Source organism: Triturus cristatus, chromosome 8, assembly GCF_964204655.1.
Source record: "Triturus cristatus chromosome 8, aTriCri1.1, whole genome shotgun sequence".
Lineage (NCBI taxonomy): Eukaryota > Metazoa > Chordata > Amphibia > Caudata > Salamandridae > Triturus > Triturus cristatus.
In genome coordinates this window covers 878,310,820-878,335,424 of record NC_140591.1, presented here as the reverse complement: position 1 = coordinate 878,335,424, position 24,605 = coordinate 878,310,820, and the positions used below count along the sequence as shown (strand labels likewise).

Genomic DNA, 24,605 nt, shown 5'->3' with positions numbered 1-24,605 from the left:
CACCTATTATCATAACTCTAACCCTCCTAAAAGGATTGCAATGTCATTTGACAAATCCATTTTAAGGATTTAAAGGAGATAACATTTTCACCATCTTCACAATCACAGGTTCCTACCCATGTTGTTTGATATTATCTTAATCACCTCAGGATTTTTACCAAATCATTCTACTGAATTAAAACTATTTCCGTGAACCTGGGGAGCTTAGGCGCATTACACGGAAAGGACAATAGACTTTTAGCAAATAAATCAGTGCATATGTGCGCATGTTATGTTATGTTACGTTATAGTAGACTTATACCGCGCACAGATACTCAAGAGTGTCCTGGCGCGCAAAATAAAGGTGATCCAATGGAACAAGACTTTAGCCCGACTCTGGATATAGGAAAGTTTTCAATTGTTTTTTAAAAAGTCTAAAATCCTGGATATTCCACAGTTCCTGAGGCAAGGCGTTCCATGCCATAGCTGTTTTGACCGACAGAGACTGCCCCCCCCCAACCGAGCACTGCGGAAGCGTGGAATCACCATCCGTCGCTGGGTGGCTGACCTCAACACTCTATTCAGGACATAGAAGGCAAACCGCTTCCGAATATACAGAGGCCCAAGGTCATGCAGCGCTCTATGCGCCAGGGTAAGAGCTTTGAATTGCACTTTCTGGGCAACAGGCAGCCAATGCAAGTCGCGTAAGTATTTCTTTATGCTAGATCTTCCAGAGATGTCAAGCAGAAGTCTGGCGTCGGCATTCTGTATAGTCTGTAATTTTTTAAGTAGGTATCCCTGAATCCCCTCATACAGAGCATTGGCATAGTCGAGACGGGAGAGGATAAGAGCACGAGCAACCATTTCCTTAGCTGACCTTGGCAGCAAAGGGAGGAACCTTCTTAAGGACTTGAGGGTGCCAAAACATATTCCAGAGAGTTTCTTGATTTGGTGTGTAAACCGTAAGTCCTCTTCAAACCAAACCCCCAGGTTTTTAGCTGGGGCATCCTCAGAAATAGGACGAGGAAAGTCAGGAGGCCATAAAGATTCTCTAAAGGCGGATGGAAATTGGCCATACAATAGGACCTCAGACTTATCCTAGTTACATTTCAATTGGGCGGAGGCCAACCATCTGAACACCACGGAGAGGCAGTTCTGGGTATTCTCAGTTGACAGATCAGAGTCCTTCCAAGTGAAGAGAAGCTGGGTGTCATCAGCATATGCAATTATTTTTGCACCCAACTCCTCAGCCAGGAAGATCAGAGGAGTCAGATAAATATTAAAAAGCAGAGGGCTCAGAGTAGAGCCCTGCAGGACACCGGTGGACATCTTCTTAGCAGTAGAGGAGAAAGGAGGCATCCATACCCGCTGAGTCCGATCTTCCAGGAAAGATTTCAACCAGTCCCAAGCAGGACCAGCAATGCCGATATTCGAGAGGCGAGCAAGAAGCAATTGGTGGGGCACCGTATCGAAGGCAGCAGAGAGATCAAGTAAAATCAAGGCCGCTCTGCCGCCCGCATCTAGGCACTCCCGAATTGCTTCGGCCATTTCCACCAAAGCAGTCTCGGTACTGTAGGATGCCCTAAACCCAGACTGCGCTGGATGGAGAAAACCAGATGTTTCCACATAGGTCTCCAGCTGATGAAAAACCACCTTCTCACATACTTTTGCCATAGCTGGAATAGGGCAATAGCTAACAAGCTTAGTCGGGTCTAAGGAAGGTTTTTTCAAGAGTAGTAAGAGTTTAGCCTGTTTCCAGCTCCTCGGGATGACTGCCGTCTGTAAAGATAGGTTTATAATCCTAGTGGCCTCGGGAAAAACCACCTCAGCGACACCTGCAAGCACCCTGGCAGGAACGGGGTCAGATGGAGACCCGACTTGAGGGATTTGAGGATGGCCAAGGTATCAAGACCGGCTACTGGCACGAACTTCGTAAATAGAGGGATGTAGACAGTAGAGACTGTGGACAGTGAAGAAAGAGAATCGCTCGATAAAAGGGGGTCCGATCCAAGACCGTCTTGAATAATCTGAATTTTTTCAATGAAAAAGGAGGACATCTCCTCGCACCATTCAGATGAGACTGGGAGGGTCGTTTGTTCAGTAACAGGAGACAGAAAACTTCTTACAATAGAAAATATCTCTTTACTATTGTTACTAGCTTTAGTGATTCGCTCAGCATAAAAGCTACTTTTAGCTGCCCCAATAGCTGCTTAGTAATTCCTCTGGGCTTTGCGCAAGGCAGTTTTAGCCAGGGGACAGTAGTCCCGACGCCAACGTCGTTCCAGACTTTTGCATGCCAATTTGAGGTCTCTAAGAGAGCCGGAATACCATGGTTTGGATGGAATTATTCTCGGACGGCTCGTGGAGGGGGGTTTTGACACCACACTGACTCCTTGACTCATCCACGAAGAGAAACTAGCTACCACGCCTTCTAGATCACAGGAGACCAGCGGGCAGGACGTCAAGAGAGCCTCAGAAAGAGCTGAGATGTCAATCTTACGAGTCGGTTTATTATGGGCCGAGAGTGGAAGGGGCAAGAATTTCCCTATGGACCAAGGACAATATACCAAATAATGGTCTGACCAGGTGACTTGCAGGGGGTCCAATACAGATAAAGCAAAGTTGGAACAAATCAAGTCAATAATATGGCCCCCTTGATGTGAGGGGGATTTTATCCACTGGGTTAATTGAGCTAGATCAAACAGGTCAGCAAGCTCCCTGACACCAGAGGCTTCAGGACAATCTAAATGGATGTTAAAATCGCCGAGAAGGAGGAAGTTAGGGAAGCGTAGAGCGCGTGGAATTATCACATCATCCAGGGCTTTCAGAAATGCACCCGGGGGGCCAGGGGACGGTAAACCAACGTATCGCCCAGAGTGAAATGGGGCGATACAACAATGGAAAAATCGAACGCCTCCCCCTCTACTAGCCCCACCGATGCTTCACCGGAAAAAGCCCAAGTATCTCTGAACACCACCGCTATTCCGCCCCCTCTCCCTGTTTTCCGGTCCAGTCTTGAAATTTTAAATCCTAACGGGATAGCCTGTTAAATCACTGGGGCACAGGATTCACAGCATGCGCAGCAGTCATCTTGTAACAGCGTAAAACATCACTACAAAATGGTTGACCGACGTGCATCTTGTAAGGGTTTTTCTTATGTTTTATGAAAAACTATCTTAAAATGGTCTCTGTGGGGCGTGGTTAAGATGGCGGCTTAGGCGGACGTGTGGTTTCGCCTCTCCCGCGGGCGGCCCAGAAAAGCCTCAGTGATCGGCCGTTTCCAGCTGGCCGACACCCACGATATCAGCCCAGGGGGTGCCAGTCGAGATTGCGGAGGCGGGAGAGTGGCGGCCTGGCGGAGGGTCGCCCCCGGAGCCCGAACGAACGGGACGGAGAGCCGCCCGTGAGGTGGAGGCCCGGACACGAGGAGGAGCGGCCTTGCTGCAGCGGTGACCGAGCGGAAGCACCCGGGGTCGGCTTGCTGCTACGCGGGCCCCGGGAGGAGGAAGGGCGGGGCGAGCCGCGCCAGGTGATGATCCCGGCCGCCCCCGCATGTGGGAAACCCGACGCCCTTAGCACGGAGGGCTGAGAAGCGGGCCGGCTTGGAGGCAGCGCAAGGCCCTGCAGAGCGGTGATACCAGCCGGCGTGGTGTTGGCACGGCGGTCCCGGAGTGGGGAGACGTGGATCGGCCGCCTCAAGGACACTGCGGAGCCTCAATGACCCTGGACCGGATCGGAGCTCCAGGACCCTAACGGGACCCCAGCGCCGGACAAGCAAGTGGTCGCGCTGTTGGCGCCATCGGTGGGGGTCCCGGGGGGACAGGTGGAGGCCATCGGCGAGGGACTTGCGGCGCCCCCCTCTGGGTGCAGGGCTCGATGACACACCCAAGGGACTAAAAGTCAGTGGTGAGGACCGGTGGGCCCCGCGGGTACGTGGGGCCCCATAGAGGACTAGCGAGCAACCTCGAGGGCCGACAGTGATGCAGGGAGCGGAGCCCGCCGGCTGGTGAGGCGCGGGGGCTGTGCACGGGCCAGGGCCAGCGGACCCGGCGAGTGGAGGCCTGGGATTGGGACCCCGGAGAGACTGGGCCCCCCGCTGTGGACACCACTACTACTTGGGCGGCCCGGAGCCCGTGGGGGAGCCGACTCTTTCGTCGGGGGCCTTCTGCCCCTGCACCGACCCAGCGAAAGTTTGTTCAAGAGGCGGGAGCTGCATGGGGCTGGGTCGAGACAGTGCCCGTGCTGCCACTGGAGGTGGGCCTGGTGAAGTGCCCAGCGGACCACGGGCTCCCAGCACACTGGACACAGTGGGAGGGATCCACTGAGCCCGCGCAGCGAGACACATAGCATTGTGGTGGTCCTGTGGCGAGCCCTTTTGGTGGGGGACGTCCCGGGCAGCCGGCGGAGACCCCCGAGTGGCGAGACTGCGGCGAGGAGACCCGAAGGGGGAGCTCAATTGGGGGACGGAGAAGCGTTCTGAGTCCCCGCTCCCCTGGTGGACCGGCGGCATTCAGACCTCTACGACCGGTGCGGGAATGCAGCGTGGCTGGATGGTGCTTGGCGCCCGGTAGGCGTTTGACCACGACGGAGTGACCGGGTGGAGCGTCATAGAGGGCACGGCTCCGGGGCGATATCAGGGGCAGCACATCAGACCAGCGGGGCCGGCGACCGGAGTGAGGCCCGCCGGATTGGATTCGGCGGCGGAGGCGGCAGAGTCAGTTGAGGTGGACGAGTGGCCGGTGCTAGATAGTTGTCGGGCGGAGCCGAGCCTCCTCCCGGGCGGGATAGCGGAGGAGCCTGGGGTACGTTATGGTCCCCCTGAAGGGCCGCAGAGACAAGACGTTGAAAGAGCTGTTCGAGAAGACACGGGGGGGGGCCCTCCGCAGGCGTTATGGGGGCGGGTGCGTCGGGTCTCCCACCCACGCAGCCGGAGGCAGATGAACTGATCACTAAGTCATTTCTAGAATCCATGTTCACTGGCCTACGAACGGATATCCAAAATCTTCAAAAAGAATCCACGGCGGAGCTTAAAGAAGTCCGTAGGGATGTGGACGGCATCGGGGAAAGGGTCGCCACGCTGGAGGACAAATGTGATGGCAGAGACGCGGAATTAGCGGCGTTACAACAAGAAATCCTCCGGATCCACGACCAGCAGGTGGATCTTCAGTCGCACGTAGAAGACCTGGAAAACCGGTCTCGACGCCATAATATACGCATTCGTGGGGTGCGAATAACCGAGGACTCGAAAGACTTGTTTGCCTTCACGAAAGAGCTCTTTAATCATATCTTAGACCGCCCGCTGGAGTCGGAGTTGCGAATTGACCGGGCGCACAGGGTGGGTCCCCCACGACCTGCGGCCGCCAGTCCACCCAACATCTTAGTGTGTGTGCAAGACTACCGCACCAAAGAGGACATACTGCGCAACGCCCGTCGGCAACACCCCGTGAAGTTCCGAGATCATGCACCAGTGCAATATCAGGATATATCAACTCTCACGCTCCACAAACGCAGACTTTTCAAGCCGATCACGGCGCACCTTCAACAGCGCAACATCCAGTATAGCTGGGGCCATCACTTCCGCTTGGTGTTCCGCATTGACAGCACACTCTACCAACTGCGGTCCCTGTCAGAGGCGGCAAAACTGTTGGGGGTGGATTTACCGAAGGAGGACAGTGGTGCGGAGGGGGGCCCAGCGGATGCACCGGCGGCCGGGCCTGGCTGGCGCCGACAGGGCCGTCGTAAACGCACTAAGAAACCCCCAGTGGCGGAGATCCTCAGAGGACAACAAGCTGCACTAGAGACAGTCCCCGCAGGTCTGCGTGGCACTTCGCCCGGTGGGGCTGAGTGATGGCTGCTGCCGGCCATACCGCTGGATCTTTGAACGGGCCGCCTGTGGGGGGGGACCGTCTCACTGTGTTGCTGTACCTTACGTTCCTACATCACCATCCACTGGAAAGTGGAGGACATTGGTTCTAGACTATTGCTGTTCAACTGTTGGGATGTTCGGGGAAGGTTGGGGGGAGGTTGGTTGAGAAAGGGAATGGGGTTCCACGTCCATCATGGGGTAGGGTTGTGCGGGTCGCAAACACACAGGGAGCAAGTAGCACTCGCCCTCGGCACAGTCCTCGTGCGCGGGTAGCACCTTTCGCATTGCGTTTTCTGACACTGCTAGACGAAATACATGGCGCCACACACACTTAAAGTATTAACACTCAATGTTAGGGGTCTTAATAACCCGGTCAAGCGTAGAGCCGTGCTGTCCTGCCTAGAGAACTCGCAGGCCGATATATGTCTCCTTCAGGAGACCCACTTACTAGCTCAAGACTGTCACAGGCTCAGGTCCCGCATGTTCCCGGTACAACTTGTTTCCTCTAGCCTCACGAAGACGGCGGGAGTAGCGATCTTGGTGGCTCAGCGATTTAGGGGGGAGGTTTTGCAGAAGGAGGCCGAAATTAGAGGACGGCTATTGACCTACAGGTTTGCCTTGGGAGCCTTGACATTTACTATTGGCTCAATTTATGCTCCCAATGAGGGTTAAGAGTGCTTTTTGCAGTCGGCCCTCACGGAGGTCACGGCAACGAGCGATCGCCATATACTCCTGGGGGGAGATTTGAATCTCGTTTTTGATAACATACGCGATAGATCTGGTCAACGTACGCATCAGGCGGGGGCGCTCTCTGCGGCAGGCCTGGGCCGCTTACGAGAGTTGGGGCTTGATGATTTGTGGCGTAGTTTTCATCCCCAGAATCGGGAGTTTTCTTATTATTCTCATGCACATAAAACATACGCGCGGCTGGATTACCTCCTGGTTTCGTCCGCGGTTAGAGAGATGGCAGTGGAGATAGGGGCGGCCTCGCTTTCTGACCGTGCTCCGGTGTTTACTACTTTGACTCTTCCGCCGGTGGTACGGCCAGATAGGATATGGCGCCTTAGGGACACCCTGTTACACCGGGAGGAAGTGCTGGGGCAGATCCGCAATTCGATCACAGATTTTCTTGCACACAATTCCAACACTGACACGACCTTAGCGACACAGTGGGCGGCACTGAAGGCGGTCCTAAGGGGAGAGTTTATTGCTATCTCCGAGGCCGACAACTTAGAGCGGCGACGCAAGCGAGAGGAGCTTACACAAAAAACTAAGGAGTTGGAGCAAATGCATCAGAGGACGGGAGCCCCTAGGGTATGGCGACAACTGAAAGCCATCCGACAGCAGCTGGCGGCTCTTGATCAGGATAGGGCGGAATACGCTGCCCTCCGTTTAAAGCATGCTTACTACACGGGAGGAGATAGGTGCGGACGCCTTCTTGCACACAAACTTCGGGAGGTCCAGAAGCATCAGGGGGTTCGCGAGATCTGCAGAGAGGACGGTACGAGAGTCACTGACGACAGGGACATAGGTGAAACGTTCCGTGCATATTATGCTGCCATGTCTGCTAGCTCTGGGTTGTCCGCCGATAATGGAGCGGCCTTCCTGGATTCAGTCAAGCTCTCCACTCTGACCAAGGTCCAGGCGGACCAGTTGGATAGAGACATACGCCCTGAGAAAGTGATTCGGCTATTTCCCGGTTGAAACCGGCGAAGGCCCCAGGGCCTGACGGCTTTACCGCCATTTTCTATAAGAAGTTCTGCACTTTGCTGGCGCCCCTTCTCACCCGGCTCTTCAACTCCTTCTCGGCCGCGGGGGCGATCCCCCCAGACCTCCTGGGGGCCCACATAGCAGTCATCCCCAAACCAGGGAAAGATCGGACTCGATGTGGGGCGTTCCGTCCCATCTCCCTGTTGAACGTCGATCTTAAGCTCTACTCGGGAATCCTAGCCGGTCGATTGGCACCTTATATGCCAAACCTAATCGACCCGGACCAGGCGGGATTCATCCCTGAACGTCAAGCCCCCGACAATACGAAACGTGTCCTACATTTGGTCGAGAAGGCCTCCCGTACGTCGGGAGAATACATGCTACTCGCGATCGATGCCGAAAAGGCGTTTGACCGTGTTCATTGGCCCTACCTGGAACAGGTGTTGCTACGGATGGGGCTAGGTGAGAAATTCCGCACCCATATTTTTAATTACTACAAATTTTCGTCGGCAATGGTTCGGGTGAACGGACACGCGTCCGCTAGCTTTCCCATAACGCGAGGTACAAGGCAGGGGTGTCCGTTGTCGCCGCTGCTTTTTGCGGCGTATATGGAACCCCTTGCCCAGAAGATCAGGCAATATCCGGGAATTTCCGGAATCAAGTTCGGGGGGCATGTTCATACCATTAGCCTATACGAGGATGATGTTCTACTATCTTTATCAAACCCACGGGAGGCATTGCCGGCGTGCATGGCAGACTTGGATGCCTTTGCACGGGTGGCGGGGTTCAAGGTTAATGCGGACAAGTCAATGGCTCTTGGCCTTTCCTTGACTCCCTCCACCCGGGAATACTTGGAGAGCTCACTCCCTTTCCAGTGGGCGGAGGAATCGGTCCCCTATTTGGGGATCCAGTTGGTTCCTACACTCTCACGAGTGGTGGCCCTCCACTACGCTGCTTTGCGCCGGAAGATCCGCAGAGAGTTGGGGCAATGGAAATACTATCCTCTCTCGTGGCTAGGCAAGATCGCGGCGGTTAAGATGACCATACTACTGCAGATCCTCTACCTCTTCCGCACCATACCTCTATACCCGCCAGCCGGTTGGATCCAGCAGACACAATCGGAGCTGGCCCAGTTCATTTGGAACGGGCGGAAGCCGCGCATGAAGAGGTCGTTGTCCACTCTCGCACCTGAAAACGGGTGGCTCGGGATCCCTGATCTCCAACTCTATTTCCGGGCCGCACAACTCTGCTATCTGGTGGAGTGGAGTCGCTGGGAGTCGGAAAAACACTGGCTGTTTCAAGACCAAGCGGTAGCAGCCCGACCTTTACAGGAAATCCCTTTCCTACAGAAACAGCACAGGCCCCCCCAACCTCCACGCTTCCCACATCACCCGCGTTCCCCTGGAAATCTGGGATCGCACTAATGTTTCTCATGATCTCACCACCTTTCCCTCCCCGCTTACACCCCTGTTCGACAATCCGGATTTCACTCCCGGAATGGACTCAGTAGCCTTCCACAGGTGGAAACCGGCGGGCCGCCGTATTCTTTAACATCTGTACGATGCGGAGGGGATGCGCTCGTTTCAGCAATTCAGGCAGGATTACGGGTTACCGGAGACGGAACGAATTTGCTATCTCCAGGTCCGACATTGAGCGCTGGATGGCCGGGTCCGCCCGTTGGCAGACAGGCGGCTCTCCCCGTATGAGCGATGGTTAATAACGAGCTCATCAGATAAACAACTAATCTCTGACCTGTACAGAATGCTCCAAATGCGATTCGCGCACACATATAATGCGGGGAAGATGCGCTGGGAAAGGGAGCTCGGTAGGACTCTGACTCACGAGGAGTGGGAGGGAATATACTACAGGGCCAGACACTCAGCGTACCACATGGGACTCACGGACACGCTCACAAAGGTTGCGATCTATTGGTATTATACTCCAGAGCGCTAAACACGATTGACAAGAAGAGGGATGCGTGCTGTTGGAGGGGCTGTGGGCAGATAGATACCTTGACACATTTGCTTTGGGATTGCGGGGGTGTTCGGGCATACTGGACTCAGGTGCTCGATGAAGTGGACCAGCATTTCGACACCACGATACCGCGCTTCCCGGCGTATGTACTGCTGGGTCTCCCAAATCCTTTGACATACCCACTTAAGTCGCGTAGGGGCAGACAAATGGCCATAGCGTTGGGTTCAGCGATGCAGAACATACTCACTCATTGGCGGTCCCCCACCAAACCAACTTTTACAGGCTAGTTGTACCGATTGTGGCATGTCTTGGGCATGGAAAAACTCACACTAACACTAAATGGGGAGGGCTCCAAATATGGGGAGTTGTGGAGGTCCTTTTTGACATTGTTGGCCACCGAATTTAGGGAAGTCACTTGTTACCTACGTCTGCTGCGACTACCCGAGGGACAGAAAGAGGGGTAGGGATGGGATGCGGCTGAGAATGAGGGGGACGGGGGACGGATGGACGTGGAATGCGGGGAGGGAGGGGGTTGGGGTAGGGGAGGGGGGGGTTCTTAGATTTATTATTTGCTCCATGACACCTTATTGGGGATTACTATGGCGTCCCCAAGCTGGTCGCAGCCTGACTTAGTCTATAGCGGGGAACTGCGAGATTCACCCACCACTTGGGGACCGAGCAAGGTGTTGTTATTTTCCTTGGTTGGAGCCTTTTTGTGTATTTTTGAAATGCCAATAAAAGATTTAAACCATAAAATGTGCTCACGTTCATCGGCCATCTGGCAGGGAGAAAAAACAGTGAACCCATTATTAAAGGCGAGACCTGTTGACTCTTTCAATGCTTGTTTTTCCCCTGTCAATGGCGTTCATCTACTAATCTTTTATATGAATGGAAGGCCTGAGTGAACAAGGGGTTTCAACATGTTCCATCTTTTCACACAACGTATCCCACTTTTTAACAGTCTAATTGTGGGATCGGCCCGCAGGTAAAATATCACCACAACTCTAAAACATAAGCGATAGAGATCAAACTATGAAGCCTTAAAAGGCAACCCATAGCAAACTGGCCTGCAAAACTTTTAGTCTGGATGAAGAATAATTTGGGCACTCTAGTTCTCATGAAGTGGCAGGCAAGTGATAAGTCGCTCCAATTAGACTTCTTAAAAATTTTCTAAACATTCTAATAATCCTGTTTCTAACGTGTTATCCATGGCATTGTAGGCAGCAGAAATACATGGGTACCAATTAGTAATTATCTTTCTTGGTTGGAAGCAAGTACTAAGAGTGGAAAACTGCTCGACTTTTGGGGATTATTAATTTCTTTGTCAACATATTGAGAGTAAGTATTGTGGATCATGTGTAATAATTAGGAGAAAATAAATAAAACATTTTAAAAAAGGTCTAATTGTTGTCCAGGAATTTAGTTCACAGTTTGCGTATGAGTAAACCTTGTTCATGCTTTCTCCTTCCTCCAATAGGTTCTAAAGTGAAAAAAATAGTGTACCCTCTGACTTTCACCGGACTAGCGGCCTCCCTTTATTATCCCCAGCATGCAGTTACCATTGCAAAGGTTGGTACTAAAAACTTCTTTATCGCTTTGGCACGATCATTAAAGGCCTTACTGGGTACAGAAGACAGCTCGGTAGTATGATCACTGAAATACATTGTTCATGTAGGGTGCTTGCATATAATGAAAATATACTGTATTCCTTTTGAATTAAATGTTTCATATTGTGAAGTTTTGAACTGTGTACCTTGTGCGGTTCAGGACTCTAGCCATTTTTATTTTATTATGGTGGGAGATAGGAAATAGTTACGTATGATAAACTATGCATCTATAGCATTGATCTTTCCTACTAGTTTTGCTTAGGTTCTAGAATGTAAACTTCTGTATTCGTGGTATTAATGATAATCTTTAAAAAGACTTAAATAGGAAAAAAAACAATGTTTTCTAATATTGTGACTTTAACAGGAACACGGTTGCTAGATCAACTTTCAGAATGAGAGTTTTTAGTTTTCACTATAATGGCACTTTATGGCCATTCATGGTAACCTTTTTAGGAGATATGTAAGTAAATCTGAGTTGGAATTTGTAAATATATCAATCAATCAATCAGCATTTTTAAAGCGCAACACTGTCACCCCTAGGGGTATCTGGGCGCTGTGTCTCGGTCGAAGAGCCAGGTCTGGAGTCTCTTTCTGAAGTCTGCCAGCAAGGGGGCTGTATTGAGTTGGAGGGGAAGGTCGTTCCAGGTCCAGGTAGCGATGTAGGAGAAGGAGCGGCCACCGCTGCGGTTGTGACGGATGCGTGGAGTGTGTGTGAGGGCAAGTAAAGAGGAGCGCAGGTGTCTAGAGGGTAGGTGAAAGTTCAGTCGATGGTTGATGTAGTCAGTTCCTAGGTCGTGAAGGGCTTTGTAGGCATGTGCGAGGATCTTGAACTGGTTTCTCTTCTGGATGGCGACCCAGTGGAGGTCTCTCAGGTGGAGGGCGATGTGGGTTCATTTGAGGAGGTTCAGGATGAGTCTGGCTGTGGAGCTCTGTATTTTCTGGAGTCTTCTGAGGAGCTGGGTGGAGATGCCGGCGTGGAGGGCATTGCCGTCGTCGAGGCGGTCGGTGACAAGGACCTGAGTGACAGTCTTTCTGTTGTTGGTTGGGATCCATCTGAAAATTCTGCGAGCATGGAAAGTGCGAGGTTACTTTCTTTGACTTATAGTTTTATGGTCAATTGGCTGTCAAGGATCATGCGTGGTTGCATGCATGGTCGGTTTGGGTGTAGGTCCAAGTTCTGCAGGTCACGAGCTGTAGTCCCATGCGGCGATGTTCTTCTTGATGAAATGTACTTCAGTTTTGTTGGAGTTGAGTTGGAGGCAATTGACACTCATCCATTTAGCTACGTTGGTCATGGCATTGCAGAAGTTTGCTGTGGCATTGGAGGTGTACTCGGTTAATGAGTGTCGTCTGCGTAGGAGATTATGTTGAGTCCGTGGGATCTGATCACTTCTGCAAGGGGGTTTATGAAGATGTTGAACAGGGTGGGGCTGAGGGATGATCCTTGTGGTATGCCGCATGTGATGTTTTGGGGGGGGGGGGGGGAGGTGAAGGGAGGCAGTAGGATGCTCTATGTGCATCTTGTAAGGAAGGAAGCAATCCACTTTAGGGGTCTTGCTATGTGCCTATGTTGTAGAATCTATTGATGAGGGTGTTGTTGGAGACGGAGTAGAACGGTGGGAGGGGTAGATGGTGTTCTCTGTAGCTGTTGGCCGCGGAGTTGATGCGGGTGGTGATGGCTGCTTTCTTGGCTTCCTTAATATGCCGGTGATATTTGCTGAGGGCTGTTTTGTGAGCTGCTCTGTCAGCGGGGTTCTTAGTGGTGCGCCATAGTTTCTCCAGCCAGTTGCAGTTGCGCTTGCTGGTCCTGAGTTCTGGGGTATACCATCTGACATGATTGGAGGTTTTGGTGGATTTTGTAGGTTTCAGATGGGAAACTCTTAAGCCGCTGTCGGTGATCAAGACGACGTAGTTCTGGACAGCCTTGTCGGGATCTGTTGAGGCCTCGGGTTGGGACAGGGGTGAGGGTCTGTGACCACTGAATTTCAGTGACCTTGCTCCACTTCGGGGAGAGGTGGGAGCTGATGCCTGGTGATGGTGTGCTGGGCGTCGGTGATGGTGAAGTGTACGAAAGTGTGGTCCATCCAGGTGAATTCAGTGGTATGGCTGAATTTGATTCTGTCGCTGGAGGTGAAGATGGAGTTGAGTGTATGTCCTGCTTTGTGCGTGGATTCGGTGACCAGTTGGGTGAGGCCGATGTTCAGGTTCTCCAGGAGGGTGATGGAGTTGGTGTTGTTGGGGTCGTCGATGTGGAAGTTGAGGTTGCAGAGTAGGACGTGGTGAGAGTCAATTGCTAGGGGGGTGATGAGGTTGGGGATGGCATTGCAGAAAGTTGCTTGGGTTCCTGGGAGTCTGTAGGCAAGGGTGCCTCTTATGGTCTTCGCGTCAGTTTGCAGTAGGTAGTTGAGGTGTTCCATGGGAGGCATGAGGTCAACGTTGGTGATGCATCTGACGGTTTTCTTGAAGATGATGGTTATGCCTCTGCCTTGCTTGTGGGCATGTCTGTGTGTATCATCTTATAGCCTTTGGGAGTGGTGGGGGTGATGTCGGGGATCAAGGAGGGGTTGAGCCATATTTCAGTGATGAAGGCAATGTCAGTGGCGAGGATGGCTATTGTGTCCCAGATTTCTGTGGCGTGTTTGCAGAGGGAGCTGGCTTTAAGCAGGATACAGTGGAGCGGTTGCGGGGTTTTCTTGGTCTTGTGGGCAGGAGTGGTGCTGGATCTTTTGTAGGTTGTGTCACAGGAGAAGGGGCAGTGTCTGCAGGTGAAGGGTCGTTGGTTGATAGTGGAGAGGAGGAGATGCAGCTGTTTCGTCGTCCGGGGTCCAGGAGTTCCTCGGTAGTGTACTGTCAGGTGACGGGTGGGCCAGGAGTCATGGTGCTGGGCGTTATCCAATCTCTGATGCATTGGCACGTGCCCGCAGTGTGCTTCCACTGCGTGGCCGTGCATCTGTCTCCATTGATGGTCCTGGTGGGTGTAGCACAGGTACAGGGACTGCAGGCAAGCGTAGGGACAGCGCATGGTAAGCGGTAGCACGGGCAGGGACAGCAGGCAGTGTAGGGACAGCGCAGGGGGAGTAGCAGTGCAAAGGACAGCAGGCAGTGTGAGGGGAGCAGCAGCACAGGGACAGTAGGCAGCACACCCACAAGGACAGCAGGCAGTGTAGGGTGGTGGCAGCGCAGGGACAGCAGGCAGTGCACGAACAGTGCAGGGGGAGCCGCAGGGCCAGGGACAGCAGGTAGTGTAGGGGTGGGGGGTGGGCACAGTACCTTAGGCTGGGGTCAGGCAAAGAGGGGTGGCCCAGGCCAGGCTCCTCTGGGCTTTGACGGACGCAATCTTTGACTCAGGCGTAGCCTGGCTGCTGCGTGTGTTTCGCGCTGTGGGGGCTGCTGGGGGCTAAAAGGCGCCGGTAGCTGTGAAAATCTGAAACCCAGCTAGCCCTGCCTCTGGGGCCGCTGGGAAATGAAGTGCAGAAGTAATGTGGAGAGGGTCTGGGGCACTCTACAGCATGGCCCAGCATCAGGAGAGGAGACAAACCCCTGTAGGGCAGGTGGCTTTCTGCAATGTGTTAGCCGCAGGGGGGCTATAGGGTGCCGGGATGCGTGAAAATCTGGAACCCAGCAGGCTCCACCTCCGGGTCGTTATGAAATGTAGTGCAGAAGTAATGTGGTAGGCGGGAGAAGGTCCGGGGTTCTCCGAAACGAGGACCAACAGCAGGGCGGGAGACAATCCCCTGTAGGAAAGGCGGCAAGTGACTTCTTGCAATGAGGAAGCTGCAGGAGGGGGGCTATAAGGTGTAGGGAGGCATCGAAATCTGGAACCCAGCTGGCCCCACTTCTGGGGCCACTGGGTAATGTAGTGTAGAAGTAATGTGGTAGGAATCGAAGGCGCTCCAAAACACAGGCCAGCAGCAGAAGGGGAGACAACCTTCTGTAGGGAAGGCGCAGGCGGCTAGGATAGTCTTGGTGTTGGCACATTTTTTTTTTTTTTTGAAAATATCTTTATTGAGCATCAGACAACAATAGTGAACAGTTACATCTTGTATGCATGCGTCATCTGTGCATTTTTCTGAGAATAAGCCACGATCTGGTATCCCACTGACAAAGATCCGCCCCTCCATCATTGAGGCACACCCCATCCCACATAGTCTTGGTGTTGGCACATAATAAAAATAATACATCTTGCCCACAATTTCATTATATATTAGGTATTTGGTGTTGAAGAAATTCACGTCCACGCAGCAGCCTTTATGGGGGTCAGGCACTGGTGTAATTCCTTGGTGCAGCAGAAGGTACCCAAATAAAGGATAAATGTGCTCACTTGCCCCACATCTTGATACATCATTGTTCTTAATCAACTGCCAGCCCTCCAAACTCACCAACATGTAATCAATTACACCAAACTATATAGAATCTCTTGTTACCCTATAAGTAGCTACAATATCCTATTGCCCTATAAGTAGCTTTGCATATAGGATCTGTTTGTGTTCTGCCATTGAAAGCCTTCAGAATGTTCACCCTTGCAAGCTTGAATGTGGCACAGAACTTCGAAGGGATGTTCTTGATGGTCCTTACCGAAATATAATTGCATGTTATTGAAGGCAATATTGGGGCCTGAGCCATCAGATATTATTCTTGAGGTTCTGTCTTAGGTATATGTGGTTCCAAAGCAATGGGTATAACCCAGAAACCTCACTAGGACCCTGGTAAAGTTCAGTACAAGAGAAAATGGTGCCAGTGAAACACAATTAAAAAATTAATTTTGATTACTCCTGTTCAATTACTCACAAACAATTTCTCATGTTCAACATTATTTAAGCATATTGAACATATGTTGGCATGTTGAAAACCCAGCATATGTCTGAATGAATTATGCAGTAGTGCCCCAAAGAGAGGAACGGGGAAAAAGGGTGCAGCAATGTGCAGAAGTGAGAGATTAGTGAAAAAAGGAGAGGGCAATGACAATATTCCTCCCTCCCCCAGGGGACCCATGAGCAACCGTCCCTCCAATGAGCTGTATTCTGGGACGTCTTCAAGATCTTCTCTATGAATATGAAGTGCATGTTATAAATAGCGAAAGAACTGGGAGGTGGGCATGCAGAATTCTTTGCGTAGGGCCTGAAGGGATTTAACGTGGGTCTGATCCAATAAATCTCCTAGAGGCAAGATCCTGAAGTTATCCCACCCCTGGAAACCCTCCAATTGCACCACTTAGGCTAACCATCCTCCCTCTCATAGGGGAGTTCCATTGTCAGTTTACGGTCCCATCATGTCAAGCGGAAAACTGCCTTCCACACCTGGAATACTACTTGGGTTGGTTCAAGAAGAGCATTCAAAATTGGAGTGCCATACAGAATACCCATTATGTTGTTAAAGTCAACGAGAGCTAACTCACCTTGGAACATCGAATCTCCCCACCCTCTGTTCATCCAGTCATTGATGGTCAGGAGCTGGGTGATCCAGTAGTAAAAGTGCACATCAGCCATCCTCATCCCTCCATCATATACGGTGCGTACGCATTTACCCAGAGCTAACTGTGGGGGTTTCTATGCCCCTATAAACTGTCTGCCCATTACTGCCAATGACGTGAACCAGAATTGTGGAATGTGAAGTGGATAGTACTGCAGGGCATAGAGGAAACTCGGAAGTACCATCATTTTAAAAAGGGCAATCCTGCCTAGAACGTTTAGAGGGTGTTTGTCTCGACGGGCCATGTCTGCCTGGCCTGCTGCACTAATGGTCATAGATTGAGGGTCCACGTCAGGTTTGGTTTCCAGGAGATATGTACTCCCAGGTATATGAAACTGAATCAGCGTAGGGAGATCTCAGGGTGCCAGCCTCATCCCAATGTTCTCCCTTCATGGGGGTCAGGAGAGATTTGTTTCAGTGGACTGTCAGGCCAGAGGCCACTCCGAAGGTCTCTAGAATACGAAGTCTCAGCTGGATGTGCGAGAAACAGCAGGACATTGTCTGCATATAGAGCAATCAGGTCCTCGGTCGCCAAACCCCAGTCAAAGCCCCATATTTGGGCATCGCACAGATTCAAACTGCCAGAGGTTCGATGGCCAGAGCAAATAGGAGAGGCGAGAGGGGGAAACCCTGCCTGGTCCCCTGCTAAATCAGGAACCTGTGAAACAAAATCCCATTCATGCATACCTGGGCCTTTGGGAAGGCAAATAGAACCCATATGAAGCTTGTAATTTTTCCCCAAACCCCATTTTGCAAAAGAGTCTAGTCAAGGAAGACCCAGTGCACCGAGAAAAATGCTTTTTCAAAGTCAATCAACAACATAGCCACGGATCTCCCAATAGACTTGATTCGGGCCAGTGCCAGGTGACCCCTCCGAATACTGTTGTGTGCTCTGGCAAGGGATGAACCCACTTTGGTTTGGGTGGACCAGCTGGGGTAACACCTGTAGCAGGCGGTTGGCAAGGAGCTTAGCATAAATTTTAACCTCTGTGTTGATGAGGGAGATGTGCCTGAGGCATAGTGGATTGATGGTCGCCCTGGCATAGGCAGAACAACCAGAGTCGCCAGGTCTATATACCACTGGGGATTGGCCCTTTTCAATTGCTCCCATGAATAAGTCAAGAAGGGGGATACAATCTCCGGTCGTAAGCTACTGGGAATCCATCTGGGCCTGGTGTCTTCCCAGAATTGAGGTCCAAGGGGGCTTCACCAACCTCATCCAGGGTGGGTAAATGTTCCAGAGCTCCACTTTACACCCCAGATAGCCGAGCTAGCGGCAACTCCGCAACCAACAGTGCGGTATCTTGGCATCTCGGCCACACCCATTCTGTGTAGAGATTTTCATAGTACTGGGTGAATCCCCTTAGAATTCTCTACTACCTGTCCATTCCTGTTCAGCACACAGGTAACCATCCTTGACTAGGCCTCCTTGGGGACCAGCCAGTGTAGAATTTTACTGGATTTGTCACCAGACTCATACACTCTCTGTTTTAATGCCATCCAGCATTTACGGGATTCCTCTAGGCATAGTTGCCATAGGGATAACTGGTCCACCTCCAATTGACGGTGCCCTAGGTCCATACTATTCTTCGTTCCGCCTTTTCATGTTTCAGGACGAAGGCCTCCCGCTCAGTAATTTTGGCCATCTGCTTGCGGTCCAGTCATTTGGTCCAGGAGCGAGCGACCCCCCCACCTCATTGTACACTTGCATGCCCCCACCGTATCCCAGGTGAGTCTACGGTGCCTTTATTAAGGTCGAGGAACACTTTCAGCTCCTCGACCAAGTGATCAGTGAATTGCTTGCCAGTGAGAAGCCATGTGTTAAGCCGCAAAACCGGGTAGTCCCTTGCTGCCGGTGCCCCAAAATGAAGTGTCACTGGGGTGTGGTCCAAGACCCCATGTGAAAGGATTTGTGCCCCCGTAGTGTGTATGAGATTGTAGGTTGGCAGGAGCAGATAGTGTATGCAGGACAGTGAGTTGTGCACTGCGGAGGCGTGTGTGTATTCTCACTTATCAGGATTCTAGATGCTCTAAGAGTCACTAAGCCCCAGCCCGATCACCCAGTCCGCCAACCCCCTTCCTCATAGGGCCACCGGCTTTTTGCACCAGTCCCGGATATCTAAGATGTTGTTAAAGTCGCCTCTTATTACTGTCACTCCCAGTGGAAGGTCCTGAATAACTTCCCAAAGGTCTGTAGTGTGGATTGCTTCATGGTTGGGGTAACTTAAACACAGTGGCAGTGTTTTGTGCAAAAGCTGGCGTAACCCACGTGGAATACTCTGTCGTACCCTCTGCATGCCAGAAATTGGTAGTTCTGACCCTGCAGATGGGTCTACTGGTGCATCAAGACAGGCGGGCAGTGTCGTTGAAGGAATTGAAGCAGGGCCCCCTCTTAATCTGGTCCAGGAGCCCATTCACATTCTACATCATAATCAATAGAGACCACATTAGTGTGAGTGTGGAAGGTCAAGCTGCATCCCTGATTTGTAGGGGGGCCCCCAGTCTAAACTTGGGGACTGCAACAAGGGGCTGGTGGGTGTGGCCACCTGTCATTCAGTGGTTGCATGTATGGACATTTCTGCATGTATGAGTTTGTCTAGCAACAACATGTGAACAACAAAAAAAGGCATCAATGGTAAACTTGACCCCCAGCCCCCAACAGGCATAACACCCCCCCCCCCCACCCCGAAAGAAAATAAATAATCCTGTCCCAGATTAACTGTGCCCACATCAGTCATTCATGTCCCGTTCTTGTCCTTCAGAGGACCTGGGTCTAGGCCCTTCGCTGCCTACTGATCCATCAGTCATCCCTGGGGTCCCGTTCTTGTCCTTCAGAGGACCTGGGTCTAGGCCCTTCGCTGCCTACTGATCCATCAGTCATCCCTGGGTTCTGCGTTCCCCTTGGGATTCTGTGGCGGCGTCTGCATCTGATTGACCTCCACGCCTGCGGTGTGTCCGATTCCTATGCCACTTTTCCTGGTCTCTGGTGGACCCAACTCCCGGTGGGGCAGCGGATTACCACTGTGGGAGACGGTTCAGTCATGGGTTGCTGTTCAGTCAGCCAGGACCAGGCCTCCTCAGGTAAATCAAAGAATACAGTCTTGGAGTTGTGAGTTATCCACAACCTGGCCGGGTAGAGGAGCATATACTGAAGGTTCATGGTGCATAACTTGTTTCACCTTGTTGTAAGACTTATGTTGTGGTTGGGCCATGCGCCTTGTAGTTGGGGACGATCATTATACTGCAGGATTGAATCATAAGTCGACCCTTTGATCTGGCTCCCTTTGAATGGCATTGCGGTCTCTGTAATTCAAGAAGCAGACAATTATCGAATGGGGTGGGGCCCCCGGGCAGAGGGATTCTGTGCATGCGACCTGTGTGCCCGCTGGAGGATGAAACGGGGGTAAAGTGCCCGCATCTATCCACGAATGCAATGATTGTACTAGGAATACCTCTGGTGATGAGCCTTCCATTCCCAACCTGATAAGGTAGAGGTTGTTGCACTGGGCCCTGTTTTCAGCATACTCATCGCTTTCTTGTAGCATTGTGATGTTTCAAGAGAGTTTAGTAACCTCTAATGAGAGGCCACACGTGGTATCCTCCGGTTCGGAACTCCTCGCCTCTGCCTCGGTTGCTCAGTCCACCGTCTAGCAGAGGTTCTGAGCAAAAGAGCTACATCCATGCCCACCTCTTCAATTTTGGTCTCTAGGGCCGCTTTGGAGTCCTGACTGACCTGCAATATAATTGTTGTGTTGCCACCAGCCGGTGGAATCTCGGTGTCCTAGTCACCTTCGTGAGGTCCCTTTGCCCCCCCCCCCCCCCCCCCTCCGGTGCCATGAATTTGTCTATCTTAGCTTGGGGCTGTGAGCCTTTATTGCGGGCCATATCGCTGCCAGCTCCCAGGGGAGCGTGTGGGTCAGCAGGTGCTTACAATATACCTTAGATCAGGCAGCCCACTAGGGCTGTTGCTGACTTTTATGGGGGAGGGGGGGGGGGGGGAGGCCGAATAAGAGGGGAGGAGATGGGGACTGGTAAAAGGGGGGAGGGATGGTGGGAGTCCTGTCCCGCTGGCACCAGGGGATCCCCTTAGGCAGCACAAGCAGTTGGTTTCCAGTTTTGGCACTTTACAGCTTCTCCGCCGGTCCCTTTAGGCCACAGTCTCTGGTCCCGGATCGATCCCCGGGGTGTACTGCCCGGTGGGTCGATCGGGGGGAAACAGTCACCTCTGCACACCCCATCTGGTCCCACTTCTACAGTCTGGTCGTCCAGGTGCCACGGTACAGGTCTGTCCAAGGTATATGAGGGTCCACTGCAGGCAGGGGTGACCCCACTGGCCCCCTCTTCCCCATTTTCTGGGCCACGCCTCCACACCTGTCTGTCCCTGGGGCCACCTGCGTCTCTGTGCCTGCCCCCAAATGATTGGCTGGGACTTTACCTTCTCGTTCAGGTCCTCCCAGCTGCCCAGAGCCTGTGGGTTTACTTGGGTGTAGTCTTTGTTTCAACTTGGGGGTCACGTGCCTCATTGTGGGTTGCCTCACTTTCAGTGAAAATGGATGTCCAAGGGCCCACCTCTGTCACTTGGGGTGCCTCGCCCCTCCTCCTTCCAGCCTTTGGTGCTCAGCATCCACGCCGGCACCCCCCAGCCCATGGGTCTGGGGAGGGCATTTACCTCTGCTGCCGGGGATGCTCGTGCCAGTTTCTATTAAAGTGAGCACCGGCCTGGATTGTTCATTTGACCCAGACCGTCCTCCAGAGGAGCTCTACTCACCGGCGCTGTACCTTTATTTCCCGGCTTCTTGATCGTCCGCCGTCCAAGCTCGGCATCTGCTGGCCCTCACTCCACAGACACGGGACCCCCAGTTGGACAATCCACTGACCAGGTTGGTGGAGGGCAGGGGCCGCTGCCACCGAGCAGGATGCTGAAGTAGGCATGGGCCAGGGTTGTTCACTTGGCCCTGCCTGCCATCTTGGCGAACTCCCCTCCGCTCTATGGCTCACAGCCCACCTCTGCCCTGCAGGTTAGCCTTGGTTCACAGCCACGATCAGGGAGCATCAGTAGCCCGGCGCCTGCCCAACGGGGCACGCCAGCATCCGAAAAGAGCAGTCCGCCAATGGTCGAGAGAGGGAGCTCACCGGAGTGTGCCCGACATCTTGCCCACCTAGGCGACACACCTTCAATGTCACATTTAATAATCAGGCTACAGTTTCGTGCAGCTTTGTCAGTTGTTCCATACACGTAGCTGTCAACGTACCCAGTGTCATGTGGGAAATCTTCAACCTGTGCTAGCTTTTATAGCCAACACCCCTGTGTGTTCTGATACTCCTATTTTTGTTTTTAATCTCATAAATATGACTTTACCAATCTCGTTAAAATAAAACTTTTTGGTATTAAAAAGCCATAACTGGCTGAATTTGTCAAATAAGATACAATGCCAATTGGCAGCTTTGCTGCGATTTCATCACTGCTGCCCATGTTGCACCTGTTTTGTGAGGTCAGCTACTCTGCAGTCGCTGGTTGTAGGTCTCCCCGAAGGCAGCTCATGCACTGTCTGTTGCAAGAGATTTTTTTACCATTCAATGGGCTTACAGCCCACCCATTGTTTTCCATTGGTTGGCCTCATTGTCACTTCCATTTGCTTTCTATGTATGTTGTGGCTTATGTGGGCTTTGCTTCCTCGTTGTGAGTTTGTCTTTACCCTGGCGCATATGCACATTACTGTGTCCTTACATTGCTGTTTTTTTTTTGCTGCTACGTTTTATTTTAATTTAAGCACTCTGAGAGTGAGGGTGCCTTCCATCTGTCTTCCTTGTATGCATCTCTGCTGCTAATCTCTGTGTTGCTCTATCTTGTCTTGTACTTTTCTGCCCCCAGACTCTGTGTTGCTCGGACTCGCTGTGTGCTCCTGTGCAACCTCCACCACAGTTCAGTTTGGCTCTGTCTCGCCCCGTGTTTCTCTGCCCCCCCCCTTAACTCATGAACTTTGTGTTTCTCTGTCAAGTCGTGTGCTTCTGTGTCTAGCCAGCGGTAGCCGGCACTGATCGGAGGTAGGGGGCGGGGGCTGAAGGGAGGGAGGGAGGGAGGTTGCTGCAGGTAGGGGGCGGGAGGGTTGAGGATGCGGGGTAAGTGGTAATAATTCTTTTTTTTTAAAGAAGCAGCGTTGGGATTGGTCTGAGTGCTGTGTTTCGGTGCTCAAACAGGGATTGGGGGCCTGGGCATGTTCTCCGTGTAGGCCGTAATGCAGGCTGCATGGAAAACATGCAAAGTGTGCAAGACTGTTTTGGCCGCCGAGAGGGCCAGCCAAGCAGTCACTGCGCACTTTAGGAGGGTGCTACCACTTCTTCCCTGCCCTCGCCCCCTAACGCAAAGCGGGCGGAAGTAGAAGAAAATAAAATGATGATAATGCAAGTTATTATAATTTTATTTTCCCTTTGTGTCACTGCAAAAAAGCAGTGGGGCCACACTCCTTCGCCTTATAGGAGGAGCCACCACTGTGTCTAGCCCCTTTCTCTGCCCTTCCCGTGCTGTTATCGTCCCCCCTGTTACTTTCCCCATCTCCATGTTTCTCTATTCCAATGCATGTTCTGTGTTCCCTCTTCTCCATGTTTCTCTGACATGCCCTGTGCTTCTGTGCTCCCCCATATTGTTTTGTCTCACCACGTGTCCGCCCCCGTGTTGCTCAACACCCTGCCCGCGACCCCCGCTTCGCTTCCCCATCTGCTCGATCTCCCAGTTTGCTACCACACCCCTCCCTGGCATCTTTTTCCCATGAGGCACAGGGTCAAGACTGATTTGCATATGGCCAGGTCTAAACTGGGGTGGCATGGTGAGCAAAAAAATGATGGATTTCACCCAGATCTTTTGACTGGGGTGGATGTTTTGATTTGTTCTGCATTCCGTCCATCAATTGTGTGTCTTTCACTAATTAAAGTTGGCACCTTGTACCAGGCCACATGACCCTTATGATGTCTGAGGTCAAAGAGCACCTTATTGAAAGCTATCCTAGTGGTAGCTATGGAGAGCAGTCTTCAGGCTTAATCTTGAAGGAATGTAAAGCAGCTTGTTTTACCAGAATATCACCTCCTAAATGATTAAATGAAAGGAGAACCACACAGTGTTTATATAAAAATATGTATCTATTAATATAACACTCTCTACTAGTCTCTATACGAGACTAGGGCACAAAGCACACAATACTAAATCAATAGAACATTTGTACATAGCAAAATACACAGCGGGCTCCAGGGGGAGACCGAACCATATACTAAAAAAATGGTATAACAACAACGACTTAACTAGACACAGTGCCTAGTGTACGTAGAATCGCTGGGACCCCAAGAACCACCCAGAGGAGTGAAACAGGGAGCCCACGGAGGACGGGTGCAGTGAGGAAACAGACGCGTGCTCCGTACAACTCTATGGGGAAACTCGCGTTGGAAATTTACAAGTTAAGGACACTTCTAAGAGGACTTCGAGCAAACCATTTGGAACTTTGGAGGTTCTAAGGCCAACCCACCAGTGAGCACCGATGTACCTGTTACCTATCCCAGAGGAGGCGGGTGCATAGGAGTCAAGTGGTGTCGGAAACCTTCGTCGTTTTCAATGGAGAGCTGCAAAGAAGTCCTGCTGCCAGGAGGGCGAAGAATGCCCCATAGAATCCAAGCCTGGATTAGAGGTGAGAAGAACCTGAAAGCAGAGGGGACAGAGTCTGGGTCACTTCAGGTGACCAGGGGCTCGGTAGTCGAATGCCCACCGATGTCGAGTGCTTCAGGAGTGAAGAAGGGTTGCTTGACTCTGCAGCCACGGGGACCAGGAGACGTTGAGGATGACCAAAGTCTGGAGGTGAGCTGCCCCACGAAGGATGTCGAGAGCTGAGGGGTCGATGTCCGGCTGGAGCACCAACAAGCCTTGGCAACTGCAACCCACGCGGTCAGAGGAAATGGGATCGCGAGGAGACCTCAAGCAAGCCTGCAAAGCAACAGCCTACAGGATACTCGTGGAG

General features: G+C 52.0%; 1 protein-coding gene across 1 annotated transcript in view; it reads left to right on the top strand.

Annotated features, from left to right (window-relative positions):
• Positions 1–24,605, top strand: part of APOO (apolipoprotein O) — a 999,638-nt gene that overhangs the window by 540,958 nt on the left and 434,075 nt on the right. Inside the window, exon 6 of the mRNA XM_085622412.1 lies at positions 11,007–11,098. Coding sequence (XP_085478538.1) covers positions 11,007–11,098 — 92 coding nt within the window. The remainder of the gene's footprint in view (positions 1–11,006; positions 11,099–24,605) is intronic.